Below are 23,788 nucleotides of genomic sequence, written 5' to 3'. Positions count from 1 at the left end.
ACACTGTCCCTGGGTGTGTCACTGTCCCCTGGGTGTGTGACACTGTCCCTGGGTGTGTCACTGTCCCCTGGGTGTGTCACTGTCCCTGGGTGTGTCACTGTCCCTGTGTGTGACACTGTCCCTGGGGGTGTGACACTGTCCCTGGGTGTGACACTGTCCCTGGGTGTGACACTGTCCCTGGGTGTGACACTGTCCTGTGTGTCACTGTCCCCTGGGTGTCCCCCTGGGTGTGACACTGTCCCCTGGGTGTCCCCCTGGGTGTGACACTGTCCTGGGTGTGACACTGTCCCCTGGGTGTCCCCCATGTGTGACACTGTCCCCTGGGTGTCCCCTGTTTGTGACACTGTCCCTGTGTGTGACACTGTCCTGTGTGTGACACTGTCCCTGGGTGTGACACTGTCCCTGGGTGTGTCACTGTCCCTGGGTGTGTCACTGTCCCTGGGTGTGACACTGTCCCTGGGGGTGTGACACTGTCCCTGGGTGTGACACTGTCCCCTGGGTGTCCCCCATGTGTGACACTGTCCTGGGTGTGTGACACTGTCCCCTGGGTGTGACACTGTCCCTGGGTGTGTCACTGTCCCTGGGTGTGACACTGTCCCTGGGTGTGTCACTGTCCCCTGGGTGTGACACTGTCCCTGGGTGTGTCACTGTCCCCTGGGTGTGACACTGTCCCTGGGTGTGTGACACTGTCCCTGGGTGTGTCACTGTCCCCTGGGTGTGACACTGTCCCTGGGTGTGACACTGTCCCCTGGGTGTGACACTGTCCCTGGGTGTGACACTGTCCCTGTGTGTGACACTGTCCCCTGGGTGTGTCACTGTCCCCTGGGTGTGTCACTGTCCCTGGGTGTGTCACTGTCCCCTGGGTGTGACACTGTCCCCTGGGTGTGACACTGTCCTGGGTGTGTCACTGTCCCCTGGGTGTGTCACTGTCCCCTGGGTGTGACACTGTCCTGGGTGTGTGACACTGTCCTGGGTGTGACACTGTCCTGTGTGTGACACTGTCCCCTGGGTGTGTCACTGTCCCTGGGTGTGACACTGTCCTGTGTGTGACACTGTCCCCTGGGTGTGTCACTGTCCCTGGGTGTGACACTGTCCCCCATGTGTGTCACTGTCCCCTGGGTGTGTCACTGTCCCCTGGGTGTGACACTGTCCTGGGTGTGACACTGTCCCTGGGTGTGACACTGTCCCCTGGGTGTGACACTGTCCTGGGTGTGACACTGTCCCCTGTGTGTGACACTGTCCCTGGGTGTGTCACTGTCCCTGGGTGTGACACTGTCCTGGGTGTGACACTGTCCCTGTGTGTGTCACTGTCCCCTGGGTGTGTCACTGTCCCCTGGGTGTGTCACTGTCCCTGGGTGTGACATTGTCCCCTGGGTGTGTCACTGTCCCTGTGTGTGACACTGTCCCCTGTGTGTGTCACTGTCCTGGGTGTGTCACTGTCCCTGTGTGTGACACTGTCCCTGGGTGTGTCACTGTCCCTGGGTGTGACACTGTCCTGGGTGTGTCACTGTCCCCTGGGTGTGACACTGTCCCTGGGTGTGTCACTGTCCCTGTGTGTGACACTGTCCCTGGGTGTGTCACTGTCCCTGGGTGTGACACTGTCCTGGGTGTGTCACTGTCCCCTGGGTGTGTCACTGTCCCCTGGGTGTGTCACTGTCCCCTGGGTGTGTCACTGTCCCCTGGGTGTGACACTGTCCCCTGGGTGTGTCACTGTCCCCTGGGTGTGTCACTGTCCCTGGGTGTGTCACTGTCCCTGGGTGTGACACTGTCCTGGGTGTGTCACTGTCCCCTGGGTGTGACACTGTCCCTGGGTGTGACACTGTCCCTGTGTGTGACACTGTCCCTGGGTTTGTCACTGTCCCTGGGTGTGACACTGTCCTGGGTGTGTCACTGTCCCCTGGGTGTGACACTGTCCCTGGGTGTGTCACTGTCCTGGGTGTGACACTGTCCCCTGGGTGTGTCACTGTCCCTGGGTGTGACATTGTCCCCTGGGTGTCCCCCATGTGTGACACTGTCCCCCGGTGTCCCCCTGGGTGTGTCACTGTCCCTGGGTGTGACACTGTCCCCTCTGTGTGTCACTGTCCCCTGGGTGTCCCCTGGGTGTCCCCCGTGTGTGACACTGTCCCTGGGGGTGTGACACTGTCCTGGGTGTGACACTGTCCCTGGGTGTGTCACTGTCCTGTGTGTGACACTGTCCCCTGGGTGTCCCCGTGTGTGACACTGTCCCTGGGTGTCCCCTGGGTGTCCCCCTGGGTGTGTCACTGTCTCCCCGGTGTCCCCCATGTGTGACACTGTCCCCTGGGTGTCCCCCATGTGTGACACTGTCCCCCGGTGTCCCCTGGGTGTCCCCCGTGTGTGACACTGTCCCCCGGTGTCCCCAGCGCAGCATCCGGCCCCAGGTTGTCACCACGTTTGAGCTGCCCGGCTGTTACGACATGTGGACGGTCACCGCGCCCCCGCCGCGACAGCAGGTGTGTCACCTTGTGTCACCTTGTGTCACCTTGTGTCACCTCACTGTGTGTCACCGTGTGTCACCTTGTGTCACCTTGTGTCACCTTGTGTCACCTCACTGTGTGTCACTGTGTCACCTTGTGTCACCTTGTGTCACCGTGTGTCACTGTGTGTCACCGTGTTACCGTGTGTCACCTTGTGTCACTGTGTGTCACTGTGTCACCATGTGTCACCTCGTGTCACCTTGTGTCACCTCACCGTGTGTCACCATGTGTCACTGTGTCACCGTGTGTCACTGTGTGTCACCGTGTGTCACTGTGTGTCACTGTGTGTCACTGTGTCACCTTGTGTCACCTCACTGTGTGTCACTGTGTGTCACTGTGTGTCACCGTGTGTCACCGTGTGTCACTGTGTGTCACCTCACTGTGTGTCACTGTGTGTCACTGTGTCACTGTGTGTCACTGTGTGTCACTGTGTGTCACTGTGTGTCACCGTGTGTCACCGTGTGTCACCTCACTGTGTGTCACTGTGTGTCACCGTGTGTCACCTCACTGTGTGTCACTGTGTGTCACTGTGTCACTGTGTGTCACTGTGTGTCACCGTGTGTCACCGTGTGTCACTGTGTCACTGTGTGTCACCGTGTGTCACTGTGTGTCACTGTGTGTCACTGTGTCACTGTGTGTCACTGTGTGTCACCGTGTGTCACCGTGTGTCACTGTGTCACTGTGTGTCACCGTGTGTCACTGTGTGTCACTGTGTGTCACTGTGTCACTGTGTGTCACTGTGTGTCACCGTGTGTCACTGTGTCACTGTGTGTCACCGTGTGTCACCTCACTGTGTGTCACCGTGTGTCACCTTGTGTCACCGTGTCACCTTGTGTCACCGTGTGTCACCGTGTGTCACTGTGTGTCACTGTGTGTCACCGTGTGTCACCTTGTGTCACCGTGTGTCACCGTGTGTCACTGTATGTCACCTCACCGTGTGTCACCGTGTGTCACCGTGTGTCACCGTGTGTCACCATGTGTCACTGTGTGTCACCGTGTGTCACTGTGTGTCACCTTGTGCCACCTCACCGTGTGTCACTGTGTGTCACCGTGTGTCACTGTGTCACTGTGTCACCTGTGTCACCTTGTGTCACTGTGTGTTACTGTGTCACCTTGTGTCACCGTGTGTCACCTCACTGTGTGTCACCTGTGTGTCACCGTGTGTCACTGTGTGTCACCTTGTGTCACCTTGTGTCACCTCACTGTGTGTCACTGTGTGTCACAGCGTGTCACCGTGTGTCACTGTGTGTCACTGTGTGTCACCTTGTGTCACTGTGTCACCGTGTGTCATTGTGTCGCTGTCACCTCACCTTGTGTCACTGTGTGTCACCTCATGTCAATGTGTCACCATGTCCCCTCCCCATGTCCCCTCGTGTCACCGCGTCCCCTTCCCTGTGTCACTGTGTCACCTTCCTGTGTCCCCGTGTCCCCTCCTGTCACTGTGTTCCTGTCCCTGTGTCCCCAGGTCCCTCCATGTCCGCGTGTCCCCTTGTCCCTGTCCCTGTCCCCACGCTGTCCCTGTCCCTGTCCCCAGTCTGTCCCTGTCCCCACGCTGTCCCTGTCCCTGTCCCTGTCCCCACACTGTCCCTGTCCCCACACTGTCCCTGTCCCCAGTGTGTCCCTGTCCCCAGTCTGTCCCTGTCCCCACACTGTCCCTGTCCCTGTCCCCACACTGTCCCTGTCCCCACGCTGTCCCTGTCCCTGTCCCTGTCCCTGTCCCCACGCTGTCCCTGTCCCTGTCCCTGTCCCTGTCCCCACGCTGTCCCTGTCCCTGTCCCCACGCTGTCCCTGTCCCCACGCTGTCCCTGTCCCCAGTGTGTCCCTGTCCCCACACTGTCCCTGTCCCCACACTGTCCCTGTCCCTGTCCCCACGCTGTCCCTGTCCCCACGCTGTCCCTGTCCCCACGCTGTCCCTGTCCCTGTCCCTGTCCCCACACTGTCCCTGTCCCTGTCCCCAGTGTGTCCCTGTCCCCACGCTGTCCCTGTCCCCACACTGTCCCTGTCCCCACGCTGTCCCTGTCCCCACACTGTCCCTGTCCCCACACTGTCCCTGTCCCTGTTCCTGTCCCCACACTGTCCCTGTCCCCACGCTGTCCCTGTCCCCACGCTGTCCCTGTCCCTGTCCCCACGCTGTCCCTGTCCCTGTCCCCACACTGTCCCTGTCCCCACAGCCGGAGGTGGCCCCAGGGACCAGCGCAGAGCCCGAGGCGGCGGCGACGGCTCCGGAAAGTTCCGAGGAGGACGGGGAACGTCACGGGTTCCTGATCCTGAGCCGGGAGGACTCCACCATGGTGAGTGACACCTGGGGACACCTGGGCACACACCTGGGGACACCTGGGGGGACACCTGGGGACACCTGGGATACACCTGACACACACCTGGGGACACCTGAGACACACCTGGGGACACCTGGGGACACCTGGGGACACACCTGGGGACACCCAGACACACCTGGGGACACCTGGGGAACGTCACGGGTTCCTGATCCTGAGCCGGGAGGATTCCACCATGGTGAGTGACACCTGGGGACACCTGGGGACAGCTGGGGACACCCAGACACACCTGGGGACACCTGGGGACACCCAGACACACCTGGGGACACCTGGGGGACACCCAGACACACCTGGGGACACCTGGGGACACACCTGGGGACACCTGGGGACACCTGAGACACACCTGGGGGACACCTGGGGACACCTGGGGACACCTGAGACACACCTGGGGGACACCTGGGGACACACCTGGGGACACCCAGACACACCTGGGGACACACCTGGGGACACCTGGGGACACCTGGGGAACGTCACGGGTTCCTGATCCTGAGCCGGGAGGACTCCACCATGGTGAGTGACACCTGGGGACACCTGGGGACACCTGGGGACACCATCAGGACACCTGGGGACACCAGGGACACACCTGGGGGACACATCTGGGGACACCTGGGGACACCTGGGGACACAGTGACACACCTGGATACACCTGGGGACACCTGACACACACCTGGGGACACACCTGGGGACACACCTGGGGACAACTGGGACACACCTGGGGACACCTGAGACACACCTGGGGACACCTGGGGACACCTGACACACACCTGGGGACACACCTGGGGACACACCTGGGGACAACTGGGACACACCTGGGGACACCTGAGACACACCTGGGGACACCTGGGGACACCTGAGACACACCTGGGGGACACACCTGGGGACACAGTGACACACCTGGATACACCTGGGGACACCTGACACACACCTGGGGACACACCTGGGGACACCTGGGGACACGGTGACACAGGTAGTCCCTGCTCACTCATGGTGTCCCCACAATGTCACCAGCCATGTTCTTGATGATGTTCTCATGTCCCCAACAGCGCCCCCAATGTCCCTGATGATGTCCCCAGTGATGTTCCCAATGTCCCCATGATGTCCCCCTGATGTCCCCATGATGTCCCAAGTGTCCCCAGTGATGTCCCCAGTGATATCCCCAATGTCCCCACAGATCCTGGAGCTGGACACCAGCGGTTTCAGTGCTGTCCCCAATGTCCCCAATGTCCCCAATGATGTCCCCAATGTCCCCACAGATCCTGCAGACAGGACAGGAGATCCTGGAGCTGGACACCAGCGGTTTCAGTGATGTCCCCAATGTCCCCAATGTCCCCAGTGATGTCCCCAGTGTCCCCACAGATCCTGCAGACGGGACAGGAGATCCTGGAGCTGGACACCAGCGGTTTCAGTGCTGTCCCCAATGTCCCCAATGATGTCCCCAATGATGTCCCCAATGTCCCCACAGATCCTGCAGACAGGACAGGAGATCCTGGAGCTGGACACCAGCGGTTTCAGTGATGTCCCCAATGTCCCCATGGTGTCCCCAATGTCCCCAATGTCCCCACAGATCCTGCAGACGGGACAGGAGATCCTGGAGCTGGACACCAGCGGTTTCGCCACCCAGGGCCCGACGGTGTTTGCCGGGAACCTGGGCCAGGGAAACTTCATCGTGCAGGTGTCACCTCTGGGGCTGCGGCTGCTGCAGGGCGGTGAGTGACACCTGGGGACACCTCTGGGGACACCTGGGGACACCTGGGACACACCTACACACAGCTGAGGACACCTGGGGACACCTGGGGACACCTGGGACACACCTACACACACCTGGGGACAGCTGGGGACACCTGGGGACACACCTGGGGACAGCTGGGGACACACCTGGGGACAGCTGGGGACACCTGGGGACACCTGGGACACACCTGGGACACACCTGGGGGCAGCTGGAACACACCTACACACACCTGGGGACAGCTGGGGACACCTGGGGACACCTGGGGACACCTACACAACCTGGGCCAGGGAAACTTCATCGTGCAGGTGTCACCTCTGGGGCTGCGGCTGCTGCAGGGCGGTGAGTGACACCTGGGGACACCTGGGGACACCTCTGGGGACACCTGGGACACACCTGGGGACACACCTGGGACACACCTGGGGACACCTGGGAGAGCTGGGGACACACCTGGATACATCTACACACACCTGGGGACACCTGGGGACACCTGGACACACCTACACACACCTGGGCCAGGGTCACTTCATCGTGCAGGTGTCACCTCTGGGGCTGCGGCTGCTGCAGGGCGGTGAGTGACACCTGGGGACACCTGGGGACACCTGGGGACACACCTGGGGACACCTGGACACAGCTGGGGACACCTGGGACACACCTACACACACCTGGGGACACCTGGGGACACTTGGGGACACCTGTGGTGGCTTTAGAGGTCACCTGGGAGCACAGATATCCCCAGGTGTCCCCAGATGTGTCCCAGGTGTCCCCAGGTGTGACACCAAGCGGGTGCTGCCCACAGAGGTGACAGCGGGGGTGACACAGGTGACACACACAGGTGACACACAGGTGACACAGGTGACACACAGGTGACACACAGGTGACACAGGTGACACAGGTGACACACAGGTGACATTCCTGTCCCCACAGTGACCCAGCTGCACTTTGTCCCGGTGGATCTGGGCTCTCCCATCGTTCACTGGGACAGGGGGAGTGACACAGGGGGTGTGACACAGGGGGTGTGACACACAGGTGACACACAGGTGACACACAGGTGACACAGGTGACACACAGGTGACACACAGGTGACACAGGTGACACACACAGGTGACACAGGTGACACACAGGTGACACAGGTAACACACAGGTGACACACAGGTGACACACAGGTGACACACACAGGTGACACAGGTGACACACAGGTGACACACAGGTGACACACACAGGTGACACAGGTGACACACAGGTGACACACACAGGTGACACAGGTGACACACAGGTGACATTCCTGTCCCCACAGTGACCCAGCTGCACTTTGTCCCGGTGGATCTGGGCTCTCCCATCGTTCACTGGGACAGGGGGTGTGACAGGTGTGACACAGGGGGTGTGACACACACAGGTGACACACACAGGTGACACACAGGTGACACAGGTGACACAGGTGTCCCCACAGTGACCCAGCTGCACTTTGTCCCGGTGGATCTGGGCTCTCCCATCGTTCACTGCGCCGTGGCCGATCCCTTCGGGGTCCTGCTCAGCGCCGATGGTCACCTGGCCACCTTCAGCCTCAAGGGGGACACCTACGGCGGCCGCGCCCCGCGCCTGGCCCTGCTGCGGCCACCCGTGTCACACGTGAGTGTCACCAACTGTCCCCGAGTGTCCCCAACCATCCCCAACCATCCCCAACCATCCCCAACCATCCCCAACCCCACCTGGCCCTGCTGCGGCCACCAGTGTCACATGTGAGTGTCACCAACTGTCCCCAACCATCCCTGAGTGTCCCCAACCATCCCTGACCCCGCCTGGCCCTGCTGCGGCCACCCGTGTCACACGTGAGTGTCACCAACTGTCCCCAACTGTCCCCGAGTGTCCCCAACCCTCCCTGAGTGTCCCCAACCATCCCCAACCCCACCTGGCCCTGCTGCAGCCACCAGTGTCACATGTGAGTGTCACCAGTGTCCCCAACTGTCCCCAACCATCCCTGACCCCGCCTGGCCCTGCTGCGGCCACCGGTGTCACACGTGAGTGTCACCAGTGTCCCCAACCATCCCCAACCATCCCCAACCATCCCCAACCCCGCCTGGCCCTGCTGCGGCCACCCGTGTCACACGTGAGTGTCACCAGTGTCCCCAACTGTCCCTGAGTGTCCCCAACCCTCCCTGAGTGTCCCCAACCATCCCCAACCCCACCTGGCCCTGCTGCGGCCACCAGTGTCACGTGTGAGTGTCACCGGTGTCCCCAACCCTCCCTGAGTGTCCCCAACTGTCCCCAACCCTCCCTGAGTGTCCCCAACCCCGCCTGGCCCTGCTGCGGCCTCCAGTGTCACATGTGAGTGTCACCAACTGTCCCTGAGTGTCCCCAACCCCTCCTGGCCCTGCTTCAGGTGACACTTTCAATCCCCCGATGTCCCCAATGATGTCTCCAATGTCCCTGGTGATGTCCCCAATCCCCCCAATGCTGTCCCCAGTGATGTCCCCAATGCTGTCCCCAGAGATGTCCCCCATGTCCCCAATGATGTCCCCAATGCTTTCCCCAATGTCCCCAGTGATGTCCCCGGTGGTGTCCCCAACGTCCCCGCGCTGTCCCTGGTGGTGTCCCCAACGTCCCCGCGCTGTCCCTGGTGGTGTCCCCAATGTCCCCAATGCTGTCCCCAGTGCTGTCCCCAATGTCCCCAACGTCCCCCCGCTGTCCCCAGCGGTGTCCCCAATGTCCCCAATACTGTCCCTGCTGTCCCCAGTGGTGTCCTCAATGTCCCCAACGTCCCCTCGCTGTCCCCGGTGGTGTCCCCAATGTCCCCAACGTCCCCGCGCTGTCCCTGTCAGCAATCGCGGGTGACGGCGCTGTGCCTGTACCGGGACCTTTCCGGAATGTTCACCACCGAGAGCCGCGCCCCCCGCGAGGAGCCCCCGCCCCGCCCCCACGCCGAGGCCGAGACCCTCATCCAGGACCTCAGGTGGGTGCAGGTGTGACCCCAGGGGTGACCCCAGGTGTGAACAGGTCGGTGCAGGTGTGACACCAGGTGTGACCCCAGTTGTGACCCCAGGTGTGACCCCAGGTGTGACCCCAGGTGTGACACCAGGTGTGACACCAGTTGTGACCCCAGGTGTGAGCAGGTGTGACCTCAGGTGGGTGCAGGTGTGACCGGGTGTGACCCCAGGTGTGACCCCAGGTGTGTCCAGGTGTGACTGGGTGTGTCCAGGTGTGTCCAGGTGTGACCTCAGGTGTGACCTCAGGTGTGACCCCAGGTGTCCCCAGGTGTCCCCAGGTGTATCTCAGGTGTCCCCAGGTGTATCTCAGGTGTCCCCAGGTGTATCCCAGGTGTGTCTGTCCCGCAGTGACTCGGTTGACGATGAGGAGGAGATGCTCTACGGGGACTCGGGGGGGTTCCCAGGTGTCCCCAGGTGTCCCCAGGTGTCCCCAGGTGTATCTCAGGTGTCCCCAGGTGTCCCCAGGTGTCCCCAGGTGTATCACAGGTGTGCATTCCCGCAGTGACTCGGTTGACGATGAGGAGGAGATGCTCTACGGGGACTCAGGGGGGTTCCCAGGTGTCCCCAGGTGTCCCCAGGTGTCCCCAGGTGTCTCCAGGTGTGTCTGTCCCGCAGTGACTTGGTTGACGATGAGGAGGAGATGCTCTACGGGGACTCGGGGGGGGGTTCCCAGGTGTCCCCAGGTGTCCCCAGGTGTGTCCAGGTGTGTCCAGGTGTCCCCAGGTGTGTCCCCAGGTGTGTCCCCAGGTGTCCCCAGGTGTGTCTCCAGGTGTGTCCAGGTGTCCCCAGGTGTCCCCAGCTGTCCCCAGCTGTCCCCAGGTGTCTCCAGGTGTCTCCAGGTGTCCCCAGGTGTCCCCAGGTGTCCCCAGGTGTGTCCCCAGGTGTGTCCCCAGGTGTCCCCAGGTGTGTCTCCAGGTGTGTCCAGGTGTCCCCAGGTGTCCCCAGCTGTCCCCAGGTGTCTCCAGGTGTCCCCAGGTGTCCCCAGGTGTCTCCAGGTGTGTCTGTCCCGCAGTGACTCGGTTGACGATGAGGAGGAGATGCTCTATGGGGACTCAGGGGGGTTCCCAGGTGTCCCCAGGTGTCCCCAGGTGTCCCCAGGTGTATCCAGGTGTCCCCAGGTGTATCTCAGGTGTCCCCAGGTGTCCCCAGGTGTCCCCAGGTGTCCCCAGGTGTATCCAGGTGTCCCCAGGTGTCTCCAGGTGTGCCCAGGTGTCCCCAGGTGTCCCCAGGTGTATCTCAGGTGTCCCCAGGTGTCCCCAGGTATCCCCAGGTGTCCCCAGGTGTCTCCAGGTGTGTCTGTCCCGCAGTGACTCGGTTGACGATGAGGAGGAGATGCTCTACGGGGACTCGGGGGGGTTCCCAGGTGTCCCCAGGTGTCCCCAGGTGTATCTCAGGTGTCCCCAGGTGTCCCCAGGTGTATCTCAGGTGTCCCCAGGTGTCCCCAGGTGTATCTCAGGTGTGTCTGTCCCCGCAGTGACTCGGTTGACGATGAGGAGGAGATGCTCTACGGGGACTCGGGGGGCTCCGGCCGTTCCCCCCCCCGGGAGGAGCCGCGGCGCCCGGGACCCCCCGAGCGGGAAACAACCGCACAGAGCCCGGAACCATCGCACTGGTGTGTGCTGGCCAGGGAGAACGGCAACATGGAGGTACTGGGGGGACTGGGAGGGACTGGGAACGGGCTGGGGGGGACTGGGAGTGACTGGGAATGGACTGGGATGGAACTGGGAGGCACTGGGGGGGACTGGGATGGAACTGGGAATGGACTGGGAGGGACTGGAATGGACTGGGAATGGACTGGGGGGTACTGGGATGGACTGGGGGGGACTGGGAGGGACTGGGAGGGGACTGGGAGTGACTGGGAGGGACTGGGATGGACTGGGATGGACTGGGGGGGACTGGGATGGAACTGGGGATACTGGGATGGACTGGGATGGAACTGGGGCTGGATCCCCCTCATTCCTGCTGTTTCTCCTGGTGTTCCCACTGTTACATTCCGGCTGTTTCATTCCAGCTGTTTCACTCTGGCTGTTGTTTTTCCGGCTGTTTCATTCCCGCTGTTACATTCCGGACGTTGTTTCATTGTGGCTGTTTCACTCCGCCTGTTTCACTCCACCTGTTTCACTTTGCCTGTTGTTTTCCCGGCCGTGCCACTCCGTTTGTTTCACTCCAGCTGTTGTTTTCCCGCCTGTTCCACTCCGTTTGTTTCACTCCAGCTGTTGTTTTCCCGCCTGTTCCACTCCGTTTGTTTCACTCCAGCTGTTGTTTTCCTGCCTGTTCCACTCACTTTGTCTCACTCCGGCTGTTGTTTTCCCGGCTGTTTCACTCTGGCTGTTGTTTTCCTGCCTGTTCCACTCCATTTGTTTCATTCTGGCTGTTGTTTTCACTCTGCCTGTTTCACTCCAGCTGTTGTTTTCCCGGCTGTTTCACTCCGGCTGTTGTTTTTCTGGTTGTGTCACTCGGTTCGTTCCACTCCGGCTGTTGTTTCCCCGGCTGTGTCAGTCCATTTGTTCCACTCCGACTGTTGTTTCCCCGCCTGTGTCACTCCGTTTGTTTCACTCTGGCTGTTTCACTCCGGCTGTTGTTTCACTGGGGCTGTTGTTTTCACTCCATTTGTTTCACTCCGGCTGTTGTTTTTCTGGCTGTTCCACTCTGGCTGTTGTTTCCCCACCTGTTCCACTCTGTTCGTTTCACTCTGCCTGTTGTTTTCCCGCCTGTTTCACTCCATTTGTTTCACTCCGGCTGTTGTTTCCCTGCCTGTTACACTCCGTTTGTTTCACTCCATTTGTTTCACTCCGGCTGTTGTTTTCCCGCCTGTTCCACTCCGTTTGTTTCACTCCAGCTGTTCCATTCTGGCTGTTTCACTCTGTTTGTTCCACTCCACCTGTTGTTTTCCCAGCTGTGTCACTCCGTTTGTTTCACTCCGCCTGTTTCACTCCGGCTGTTGTTTTCACTCTGTTTGTTTCACTCCGGCTGTTGTTTCCCCGGCTGTGTCATTCTGTTTGTTTCACTCTGTTTGTTTCACTCCGCCTGTTTCACTCCAGCTGTTGTTTCACTGGGGCTGTTGTTTTCACTCCGTTTGTTTCACTCTGGCTGTTGTTTCCCCGCCTGTTCCACTCCGTTTGTTTCACTCTGGCTGTTGTTTTTCCAGCTATTTCACTCCAGCTGTTGTTTCCCTGCCTGTGTCACTCCATTTGTTTCACTCCGGCTGTTGTTTTTCCGGCTGTTTCACTCCAGCTGTTGTTTCACTGGGGCTGTTGTTTTCACTCCGTTTGTTTCACTGGGGCTGTTGTTTTTCCGGCCATTTCACTCCGGCTGTTGTTTCCCCGCCTGTGTCACTCCGTTTGTTTCACTGGGGCTGTTCCGTTCCGGCTGTTCCACTCCGTTTGTTTCACTCTGGCTGTTCCGTTCCGGCTGTTGTCAGATCTACCAGCTGCCGGAGTGGCGCCTGGTGTTCCTGGTGAAGAGTTTCCCGGTGGGGCAGCGCGTGCTGGTGGATTCCTCCTTCGGACAACCCCCGGCCGAGCCGCGCAAGGAGGAGCGCGGGGAGCGGGAGCTGCCGCCTGTGCGGGAACTGCTGCTGGTGGGGCTGGGCCGGGCCAACAGCCGCCCCTTCCTGCTGGTGAGACAGCCGGAATGTGCTGGGAACGGTGTTGGGAATGCCAGGAACCCATGGGAACGGTGTTGGGAACGGTGTTGGGAATGCCAGGAACCCATGGGAATGTGCTGGGAACGGTGTTGGGAATGCCAGGAACCCATGGGAATGGTGTTGGGAACGGTGTTGGGAACAGTGGGAATGTTGGGAATTCCATGGGAACGGTGTTGGGAATGCCAGGAACCCATGGGAATGTGCTGGGAACGGTGTTGGGAACAGCGGGAATCCATGGGAACGGTGTTGGGAACAGCGGGAATCCATGGGAACGGTGTTGGGAACAGCGGGAATCCATGGGAACGGTGTTGGGAACAGCGGGAGGGGAGCGGGAGCTGCCGCCTGTGCGGGAACTGCTGCTGGTGGGGCTGGGCCGGGCCAACAGCCGCCCCTTCCTGCTGGTGAGACAGCCGGAATGTGCTGGGAACGGTGTTGGGAATGCCAGGAACCCATGGGAATGTGCTGGGAACGGTGTTGGGAATGCCAGGAACCCATGGGAATGTGCTGGGAACGGTGTTGGGAACAGTGGGAATGTTGGGAATTCCCTGGGAACGGTGTTGGGAACAGCGGGAATCCATGGGAACGGTGTTGGGAACAGGGGGAATCCATGGGAACGGTGTTGGGAATGCCAGGAACCCATGGGAACGGTGTTGGGAACGGTGTTGGGAATGCCAGGAACCCATGGGAATGTGCTGGGAACGGTGTTGGGAATGCCAGGAACCCATGGGAATGTCCTGGGAACGGTGTTGGGAATGCCAGGAACCCATGGGAATTCCATGGGAACGGTGTTGGGAACAGTGGGAATGTTGGGAATTCCATGGGAACGGTGTTGGGAATGCCAGGAACCCATGGGAATGTTCTGGGAACGGTGTTGGGAACAGCGGGAATGTTGGGAATTCCCTGGGAACGGTGTTGGGAACAGCGGGAATCCATGGGAACGGTGTTGGGAACAGCGGGAGGGGAGCGGGAGCTGCCGCCTGTGCGGGAACTGCTGCTGGTGGGGCTGGGCCGGGCCAACAGCCGCCCCTTCCTGCTGGTGAGACAGCCGGAATGTGCTGGGAACGGTGTTGGGAACAGCGGGAATCCATGGGAACGGTGTTGGGAACAGTGGGAATGTTGGGAATTCCATGGGAACGGTGTTAGGAATGCCAGGAACCCATGGGAATGTCCTGGGAACGGTGTTGGGAATGCCAGGAACCCATGGGAACGGTGTTGGGAACGGTGTTGGGAATGCCAGGAACCCATGGGAATGTGCTGGGAACGGTGTTGGGAATGGTGGGGGTTCCATGGGAATGTCCTGGGAACGGTGTTGGGAATGCCAGGAACCCATGGGAATTCCATGGGAACGGTGTTGGGAACAGAGGGAATCCATGGGAATGGTGTTGGGAATGCCGGGGGTTCCACGGGAACGGTGTTGGGAATGCCAGGAACCCATGGGAACGTGCTGGGAACGGTGTTGGGAATGTTGGGAATTCCATGGGAACGGTGTTGGGAACAGTGGGAACGTTGGGAATTCCATGGGAACGGTGTTGGGAACAGCGGGAGGGGAGCGGGAGCTGCTTCTGTACGAGGGGTTTGGGGTTCCAGGGTGGATTTTGGGGTTCCAGGATGGATTTTGGGGTTCCAGGATGGATTTGGGGGGTTCCAGGGTGGATTTTGGGGTTCCAGGATGGATTTGGGGGGTTCCAGGGTGGATTTTGGGGTTCCAGGGTGGATTTTGGGGGTTCCAGGGTGGATTTTGGGATGGATTTTGGGGTTCCAGGATGGATTTTGGGATGGATTTTGGGGTTTCAGGATGGATTTTGGGGTTTCAGGATGGATTTTGGGGTTCCCAGGGTGGATTTTGGGATGGATTTGGGGGTTCCAGGATGGATTTGGGGTTTCCAGGATGGATTTGGGGTTTCCAGGATGGATTTTGGGGTTCCAGAGTGGATTTTGGGATGGATTTTGGGGGTCCAGGATGGATTTTGGGATGGATTTTGGGGTTCCAGGATGGATTTTGGGGTTCCAGAGTGGATTTTGGGATGGATTTTGGGGTTCCAGGATGGATTTTGGGGTTTCAGGATGGATTTTGGGGTTCCAGGGTGGATTTTGGGGTTCCCAGGGTGGATTTTGGGGTTCCAGAGTGGATTTTGGGGTTTCAGGATGGATTTTGGGGTTCCCAGGGTGGATTTTGGGGTTCCAGGATGGATTTTGGGGGTTCCAGGATGGATTTTGGGATGGATTTGGGGGTTCCAGGATGGATTTTGGGTTCCCAGGGTGGATTTTGGGGTTCCAGAGTGGATTTTGGGGTTCCAGGATGTATTTTGGGATGGATTTTGGGGTTCCAGGGTGGATTTTGGGGTTCCAGGATGGATTTTGGGGTTCCCAGGGTGAATTTTGGGGTTCCAGGATGGATTTTGGGATGGATTTTGGGGTTCCCATGATGGTTTATGGGGTTTCCAGGATGGATTTGGGGGTTCCAGGATGGATTTTGGGATGGATTTGGGGGTTCCAGGATGGATTTGGGGTTTCCAGGATGGATTTGGGGTTTCCAGGATGGGTTTGGGGTTCCAGGATGGATTTTGGGATGGATTTTGGGGTTCCAGGTGCACGTGGAGCAGGAGCTGCTCCTGTACAAGGGGTTTGGGGTTCCAGGATGGATTTGGGGGGTTCCAGGATGGATTTTGGTGTTCCCAGACTGGATTTTGGGATGGATTTTGGGGTTCCAGGATGGATTTTGGGGTTCCAGAGTGGATTTTGGGATGGATTTTGGGGTTCCAGGATGGATTTTGGGGTTCCAGGTGCACGTGGAGCAGGAGCTGCTCCTGTACGAGGCCTTTGCCCACGACTCCCAGCTGGGCCAGAGCAACCTCAAGGTTCGGTTCCGCAAGGTGAGGGGGGGATCTGATTTTGGGGGGATTTGATTTTGGGGGGATCTGATTTTGGGGGGATTTGATTTTGGGGGGATTTGGGGGAATTTTGGGGGGAATTTGCTTTTGGGGGGATTTGATTTTGGGGGGATTTGATTTTGGGGGGGATTTGATTTTGGGGGGATCTGATTTTGGGGGGATTTGCTTTTGGGGGGATTTGGGGGGGGATTTTGGGGGGTCCCGCACCCCAAACCCCCCCAGGACCCCCCCTGATCTCGGCCCCGCCCCCCCAGGTGCCCCACGGGATCAATTTCCGGGAGAAGAAGCCGAAGCCGTCGCGGAAGAAGCCGGAAGGGCCGGGGGGGACCCCCGGGGGGGCTCCGGGAGCGACCCCCGAAGAGCCGGGGGGACCCCGGGGCCGCGTGGCTCGGTTCAGACCCTTCCACGACATCTACGGATACTCGGGGGTGAGGGACCCCAAAAACACCTGGGGGACCCCAAAAATAACCCAGGGACCCCAAAAACACCGGGGGGGACCCCAAAAATAACCCAGGGGGAATCCAAAAATAACCCAGGGGACCCCAAAAACAGCCAGGGGGACCCAAAAAATACCTGGGGGACACCAAAAACACCCAGGGGGACCCCAAAAACACCTGGGGGAGCCGAAAAATAACCCAGGGACCCCAAAAATAACCCAGGGACCCTAAAAACACCCGGGGGGACCCCAAAAATAACCCAGGGACCCCAAAAATAACCCAGGGGACCCCAAAAATAACCCAGGGGGAGCCTAAAAATAACCCAGGGAACCCAAAAATACCCGGGGAACCCCAGAAATATCCTGGGGGACCCCAAAAACAACCCAGGGACCCCAAAAACACCCGGGGGGACCCCAAAAACACCTGGGGGACCCCAAAAATAACCCAGGGACCCCAAAAACACCTGGGGGGACCCCAAAAACACCCGGGGGGACCCCAAAAACAGCCAGGGGACCCCAAAAACACCTGGGGGGACCCCAAAAACACCTGGGGGGACCCCGGGGCCGCGTGGCTCGGTTCAGACCCTTCCACGACATCTACGGATACTCGGGGGTGAGGGACCCCAAAAACACCCGGGGGGACCCCAAAAACACCTGGGGGACCCCAAAAACACCCGGGGGGACCCCAAAAATAACCCAGGGACCCCAAAAACACCCAGGGGACCCTAAAAACACCTGGGGGGACCCCAAAAACACCCGGGGGGACCCTAAAATTATCCTGGGGGACCCCAAAAACACCCGGGGGGACCCCAAAAATAACCCAGGGACCCTAAAAACACCTGGGGGGACCCCAAAAACACCCAGGGACCCCAAAAACACCCGGGGGACCCCAAAAACAGCCGGGGGGACCCCAAAAATAACCCAGAGACCCCAAAAATAACCCAGGGACCCCAAAAACACCCAGGGGACCCCAAAAATAACCCAGGGACCCTGAAAACACCCGGGAGACCCCAAAAACACCTGGGGGACCCCAAAAACAGCCTGGGGACCCCAAAAACACCTGGGGGGACCCCAAAAACACCTGGGGGACCCCAAAAATAACCCAGGGACCCCAAAAATAACCCAGGGACCCCAAAAACACCCGGGGGGACCCCAAAAACACCGGGGTGGGGACCCCAAATCTTTGTGGGACTCAGGGGGGTCTCGGTTGTTCCCTTCCCAATTCTGGGTGTCCCTCACCTGTCCTCACCTGTCTCACCTGTCCTCACCTGTCTCACCTGTCCTCACCTGTCCTCACCTGTCCCACACCTGTCCCACACCTGTCCCTCACCTGTCCCTCACCTGTCCCACACCTGTCCCTTACCTGTCCTCACCTGTCCCTCACCTGTCCTCACCTGTCCCACACCTGTCCCACACCTGTCCCTCACCTGTCCCTCACCTGTCCCACACCTGTCCCTTACCTGTCCTCACCTGTCCCTCACCTGTCCTCACCTGTCCTCACCTGTCCAGGTGTTCATCTACAGCCCCTCCCACACCGGGGGTTTCTCAGGGAGTCTCTGGGTGTCCCTGTCCCCATTCCCAGGTGTCCCCAGGTGCGTCTCACCTGTCCCCAGGTGTCCCCAGGTGTCCCCAGGTGTCCCTCACCTGTCTCTCACCTGTGCAGGTGTTCATCTGTGGCCCGTCCCCGCACTGGCTGTTGCTCACAGGTCGGGGGGCTCTGAGTGTCCCATTCCCAGGGTGTCCCCAGGTGTCCCCAGGTGTAACCAGGTGTATCTCAGGTGTCCCCAGGTGTCCCCAGGTGTCCCCAGGTGTCACTCACCTGTCTCTCACCTGTGCAGGTGTTCATCTGTGGCCCGTCCCCGCACTGGCTGTTGCTCACAGGTCGAGGGGCTCTGAGTGTCCCATTCCCAGGTGTCCCCAGGTGTCCCCAGGTGTCCCTCACCTGTCCCCCAGGTGTCCCCAGGTGTCCCCAGGTGTCCCCAGGTGTCCCCAGGTGTCTCTCACCTGTCCCTCACCTGTCTCACCTGTGCAGGTGTTCATCTGTGGCCCGTCCCCGCACTGGCTGTTGCTCACAGGTCGGGGGGCTCTGAGTGTCCCATCCCCAGGTGTCCCCAGGTGTCCCCCAGGGTGTCCCCAGGTGTCCCCAGGTGTAACCAGGTGTCCCCAGGTGTCCCCAGGTGTATCTCACTTGTCTCACCTGTGCAGGTGTTCATCTGTGGCCCGTCCCCGCACTGGCTGTTGCTCACAGGTCGGGGGGCTCTGAGTGTCCCATTCCCAGGGTGTCCCCAGGTGTGCCCAGGTGTCCCCAGGTGTCCCCAGGTGTCCCCAGGTGTGATCAGGTGTAACCAGGTGTCCCTCACCTGTCTCACCTGTGCAGGTGTTCATCTGTGGCCCGTCCCCGCACTGGCTGTTGCTCACAGGTCGGGGGGCTCTGCGCCTGCACCCCATGGCCATCGACGGCCCCGTGGAGTCCTTCGCACCTTTCCACAACGTCAACTGCCCCAAGGGCTTCCTGTACTTCAACCGGCAGGTGAGCACACCTGGGGTGTCACTGTCACACCTGGGGACACCTGGGGACACCTGGGGACACCTGGGCACACCTGGGGACACCTGGGGACACCTGGGGACACCTGGGCACACCTGGGGACACCTGGGGACACCTGGGGTGTCACTGTCACACCTGGGGGAGGGGCTGAACTGCCCCAAGGGCTTCCTGTACTTCAACCGGCAGGTGAGCACACCTGGGGACACCTGGGGGTGTCACTGTCACACCTGGGGACACCTGGGGTGGGTCACTGTCACACCTGGGGGTGTCACTGTCACACCTGGGGACACCTGGGGTGGGTCACTGTCACACCTGGGGGTGTCACTGTCACACCTGGACACACCTGGGCACACCTGGGGACACCTGGGGTGTCACTGTCACACCTGGGGGAGGGGCTGAACTGCCCCAAGGGCTTCCTGTACTTCAACCGGCAGGTGAGCACACCTGGGGACACCTGGGCACACCTGGGGACATTGGGGACACCTGGGGCTGTCACTGTCACACCTGGACACACCTGGGGACACCTGGGGACACCTGGACACACCTGGGGACACCTGGACACACCTGGGGACACCTGGGTGTGTCACTGTCACACCTGGGGACACACCTGGACACACCTGGGGACACCTGGGGGTGTCACTGTCACACCTGGGGGTGTCACTGTCACACCTGGACACACCTGGAGCAGCCATGACCCATTTTTTGGGGTAATTCTGGGATATTTTGGGGAAATTTTGAGATAATTTTGGGATCATTCTGGAATAATTCCGGGATAATTTTGGGATAATTTCAGGATAATTCTGGGATAATTCCAGGATAATTTCAGGATGATTTTGGGATGATTTTGGGTTGATTTTGGGCTGTTTTGGCCCCAGGGGGAGCTGAGGATCAGCGTGCTGCCCCCGTACCTGTCCCACACACACCTCACCTGGCTGGGGATAAATCCAGGATAATTCCAGGATAATTCCAGGATTATTCTGGGATAATTCCAGGATAATTTCAGGATAATTCCAGGATAATTCCAGGATAATTCCAGGATAATTCCGGGATAATTTCAGGATAATTCCAGGATAATTCCAGGATAATTCCAGGACAATTCCAGGATAATTCCAGGATAATTCCAGGATAATTTTGGGATAATTCCAGGATAATTCCAGGATAATTTTGGGATAATTCCAGGATAATTTCAGGATGATTTTGGGTTGATTTGGGTTAATTTTGGCCCCAGGGAGAGCTGAGGATCAGCGTGCTGCCCCCGTACCTGTCCCACACACACCTCACCTGGCTGGGGATAAATCCAGGATAATTCTGGGATAATTTCAGGACAATTCCAGGATAATCTCAGGATAATCTCAGGATAATTCCAGGATAATCTCAGGATAATTCCAGGATAATTTTGGGATAATTCTGGGATAATTCCAGGATAATTTCAGGATGATTTTGGGTTGATTTGGGTTAATTTTGGCCCCAGGGGGAGCTGAGGATCAGCGTGTTGCCCCCGTACCTGTCCCACACACACCTCACCTGGCTGGGGATAAATCCAGGATAATCTCAGGATAATTCCAGGATAATTCTGGGATAATTTTAGGATAATTCTGGGATAATTTCAGGATAATTTTGGGCTGATTTTGGGTTGATTTTGGGATAATTTCAGGATAACATCGGGATAATTTTGAAATAATTTTGGGATAAATTCAGGTTAGTTCCGGGATAATTTCAGGATAATCTCAGGATAATTTTGGGATAATTCCAGGATAATCTCAGGATAATTCTGGGATAATTCCAGGATAATTTCAGGATGATTTTGGGTTGATTTGGGTTAATTTTGGCCCCAGGGGGAGCTGAGGATCAGCGTGCTGCCCCTGTACCTGTCCCACACACACCTGACCTGGCTGGGGATAAATCCAGGATAATTCCAGGATAATCTCAGGATAATTCCAGGATAATTCCAGGATAATTCTGGGATAATTTCAGGATAATTCCAGGATAATTTCAGGATGATTTTGGGTTGATTTGGGTTAATTTTGGCCCCAGGGGGAGCTGAGGATCAGCGTGCTGCCCCCGTACCTTCCCACACACACCTCACCTGGCTGGGGATAAATCCAGGATAATTCCAGGATAATCTCAGGATAATTCCAGGATAATTCCAGGATAATTCTGGGATAATTTCAGGATAATTCCAGGATAATTTCAGGATGATTTTGGGTTGATTTGGGTTAATTTTGGCTCCAGGGAGAGCTGAGGATCAGCGTGCTGCCCGCCTACCTGTCGTACGACGCGCCCTGGCCGGTGCGGAAGATCCCCCTGCGCTGCACCGCTCACTACGTCGCCTACCACGTGGAGTCCAAGGTGAGCTCAGCTTCCTCCTCCTCCTCCTCCTTCCTCTTCCTCCTTTCTTTTCCTTCCCTTCCCTCTTTTTTCTCCCCATTTTTCCCATTTTTTCTTCTTTTTTCCCCTTTTGTCTCTTTTTTCTCTCATTTATTCTCTCGTTTTCCCTTTTTTCCTCTTTTTCCCCTTTTTTCCCCTTTTTTCCCATTTTTCCCCATTTCTCCTGTTTTTTCCTTTTTCCCCCTTTTCCCCTTTTTTCTCCCATTTTTTCTCCCATTTTTTCCCCCTTTTTCTCATTTTTTCCCATTTTTCCCTTTTTTTCTCTCTTTTCCCCCCTTTTCCCCTTTTTTCTCTCATTTTTTCCCCTTTTTTTCCCCATTTCTCCCAACTTTTCCCCATTTTCCCCATTTTTCCCATTTATTCCCTTTTTTCCCCTTTTTTTCTTCTTTTTTCCCCATTTTCCCCATTTTTTCCCATTTTTCCCCATTTTTCCCTTTTTTCTCCCTTTTTCCCCCTTTCCCCTTTTTTCTACCATTTTTTCCCATTTTTTCCCCATTTCTCCCATTTTTCCCCCTTTTTTTCCCCATTTCTCCCTTTTTTTCCCCATTTTTCCCATTTTTCCCCCTTTTTCCCCTTTTTTCCCATTTTTTTCCCATTTTTTCCCCATTTTTCCCTTTTTTCCCCATTTTCCCCTTTTTTCTCTTTTTCCCTCTTTTCCCACTTTTTTTCTCCCATTTTTCCCATTTTTTCTCTTTTTTCCACCATTTTCCCCTTTTTTCCCTCTTTTCCCCTTTATTCCCCCTTTTTCATCTTTTTTCCCCTTTTCCCCCTTTTTTCCCCTTTTTTCTCCTTTTTTTTTCCTCTTTTCCCCCTCTCTTCCTCTTTTCCCCCTTTTTCCCCCTTTTTCCCTTTTTCCTCTTTTTTTCACCTTTTTCCCCTTTTTTTCTCCTTTTTTTTCCCTTTTTCCCCCTTTTCTTCTTCTTTTCACCTTTTTCCCTTTTTTTTATCTTTTTTCTTCCTCTTCATCCTCTTCTTCCTCAGGGGGGGCCCTGGGCAGGACCTGAGGCTCCCGGGGGATTTGGGGGGGTCCCAGGGGGTCCCAGAGAATTTGGGGGGTCCTGGGGGGGATTTGGGGGGGTCCTGGGGGGTCCTGGGGGATTTGGGGGGTCCCAAGGGGATTTGGGGGATCCCAGAGGATTTGGGGGGTCCCAGGGAGGTCCCAGAGGATTTGGGGGGTCCTGGGGGGTCCAGGGGGATTTGGGGTGTCCTGGGGAATTTGGGGGGGTCCCAGGGGGATTTGGGGGGGGTCCCAGAGGATTTGGGGGGTCCTGGGAGGTCCCAGAGGATTTGGGGGGTCCTGGGGGGTCCCAGAGGATTTGGGGGGCTCCCAGGGGGATTTGGGGGAGTCCCTGGGGGATTTGGAGGGTCCTGGGGGATTTGGGGGTCCCAGAGAATTTGGGGGAGATCCCAGATGGGGGTCCCAGAGGATTTGGGGGGGTCCCAGGGAGGTCCCAGGGGGATTTGGAGGGTCCAGGGGGGTCCTGGGGGATTTGGGGTGTCCCAAGGGGATTTGGGGGATCCCAGAGGATTTGGGGGATCCCAGGGAGGTCCCAGAGGATTTGGGGGGTCCTGGGGGGTCCTGGGGGATTTGGGGTGTCCCAAGGGGATTTGGGGGGATCCCAGGGGGATTTGGGGGGTCCCAGGGGGATTTGGGGGATCCCAGAGGATTTGGGGGGTCCTGGGGGGTCCTGGGGGATTTGGGGTGTCCCAAGGGGATTTGGGGGGATCCCAGGGGGATTTGGGGGGTCCCAGGGGGATTTGGGGGATCCCAGAGGATTTGGGGGGTCCAGGGGGATTTGGGGGGGTCCAGGGGGATTTGGGGGGGTCCAGGGGGATTTGGGGGGTCCCAGGGGGGTCTGAGAGCTGCCCCTCCCCCCAGGTGTACGCGGTGGCCACGAGCTCCCCCCACCCCTGCACGAGGATCCCGCGAATGACGGGGGAGGAGAAAGAGTTCGAGAGCATCGAGAGAGGTGGGGCTGGGCTGGGACACCTGGGGACACCTGGGGACACCTGGGGACACCTGGGGACACCTGGGGACATCTGGGGACAGCTGGGGACACACCTGGGGACACCTGGGGACAGCTGGGGACAGCTGGGGACAGCTGGGGACACAGCTAGGGACACCTGGGGACACACCTGGGGACACCTGGGGACACCTGGGGACACCTGAGGACACCTGGGACACACCTGGGGACATCTGGGGACACCTGGGGACACAGCTGGGGACACCTGGGGACACCTGGGGACAGCTGGGGACATCTGGGGACACACCTGGGACACCTGGGGACACCTGGGGACACCTGGGGACACCTGAGATACACCTGGGGACACACCTGGGGACACA

The 23,788-nt window shown here is 58.6% G+C and overlaps 1 protein-coding gene across 1 annotated transcript in view; it reads left to right on the top strand.

Annotated features, from left to right (window-relative positions):
• CPSF1 (cleavage and polyadenylation specific factor 1) overlaps window positions 1-23,788 on the top strand; it is an 84,927-nt gene that overhangs the window by 39,405 nt on the left and 21,734 nt on the right. Inside the window, exons 17-28 of the mRNA XM_058830027.1 lie at window positions 2,382-2,471; window positions 4,667-4,786; window positions 6,393-6,534; window positions 8,005-8,183; window positions 9,374-9,504; window positions 11,013-11,184; window positions 12,960-13,157; window positions 15,968-16,057; window positions 16,330-16,503; window positions 18,889-19,041; window positions 21,289-21,405; window positions 23,324-23,414. Of these exons, the coding sequence (XP_058686010.1) occupies window positions 2,382-2,471; window positions 4,667-4,786; window positions 6,393-6,534; window positions 8,005-8,183; window positions 9,374-9,504; window positions 11,013-11,184; window positions 12,960-13,157; window positions 15,968-16,057; window positions 16,330-16,503; window positions 18,889-19,041; window positions 21,289-21,405; window positions 23,324-23,414 (1,657 nt within the window). The remainder of the gene's footprint in view (window positions 1-2,381; window positions 2,472-4,666; window positions 4,787-6,392; window positions 6,535-8,004; window positions 8,184-9,373; window positions 9,505-11,012; window positions 11,185-12,959; window positions 13,158-15,967; window positions 16,058-16,329; window positions 16,504-18,888; window positions 19,042-21,288; window positions 21,406-23,323; window positions 23,415-23,788) is intronic.

This window comes from Poecile atricapillus, chromosome 2 (genome assembly GCF_030490865.1).
Source record: "Poecile atricapillus isolate bPoeAtr1 chromosome 2, bPoeAtr1.hap1, whole genome shotgun sequence".
Lineage (NCBI taxonomy): Eukaryota > Metazoa > Chordata > Aves > Passeriformes > Paridae > Poecile > Poecile atricapillus.
Note: the sequence above shows the minus strand (reverse complement) of the source record. Positions and strands in the feature narration are given on the sequence as shown.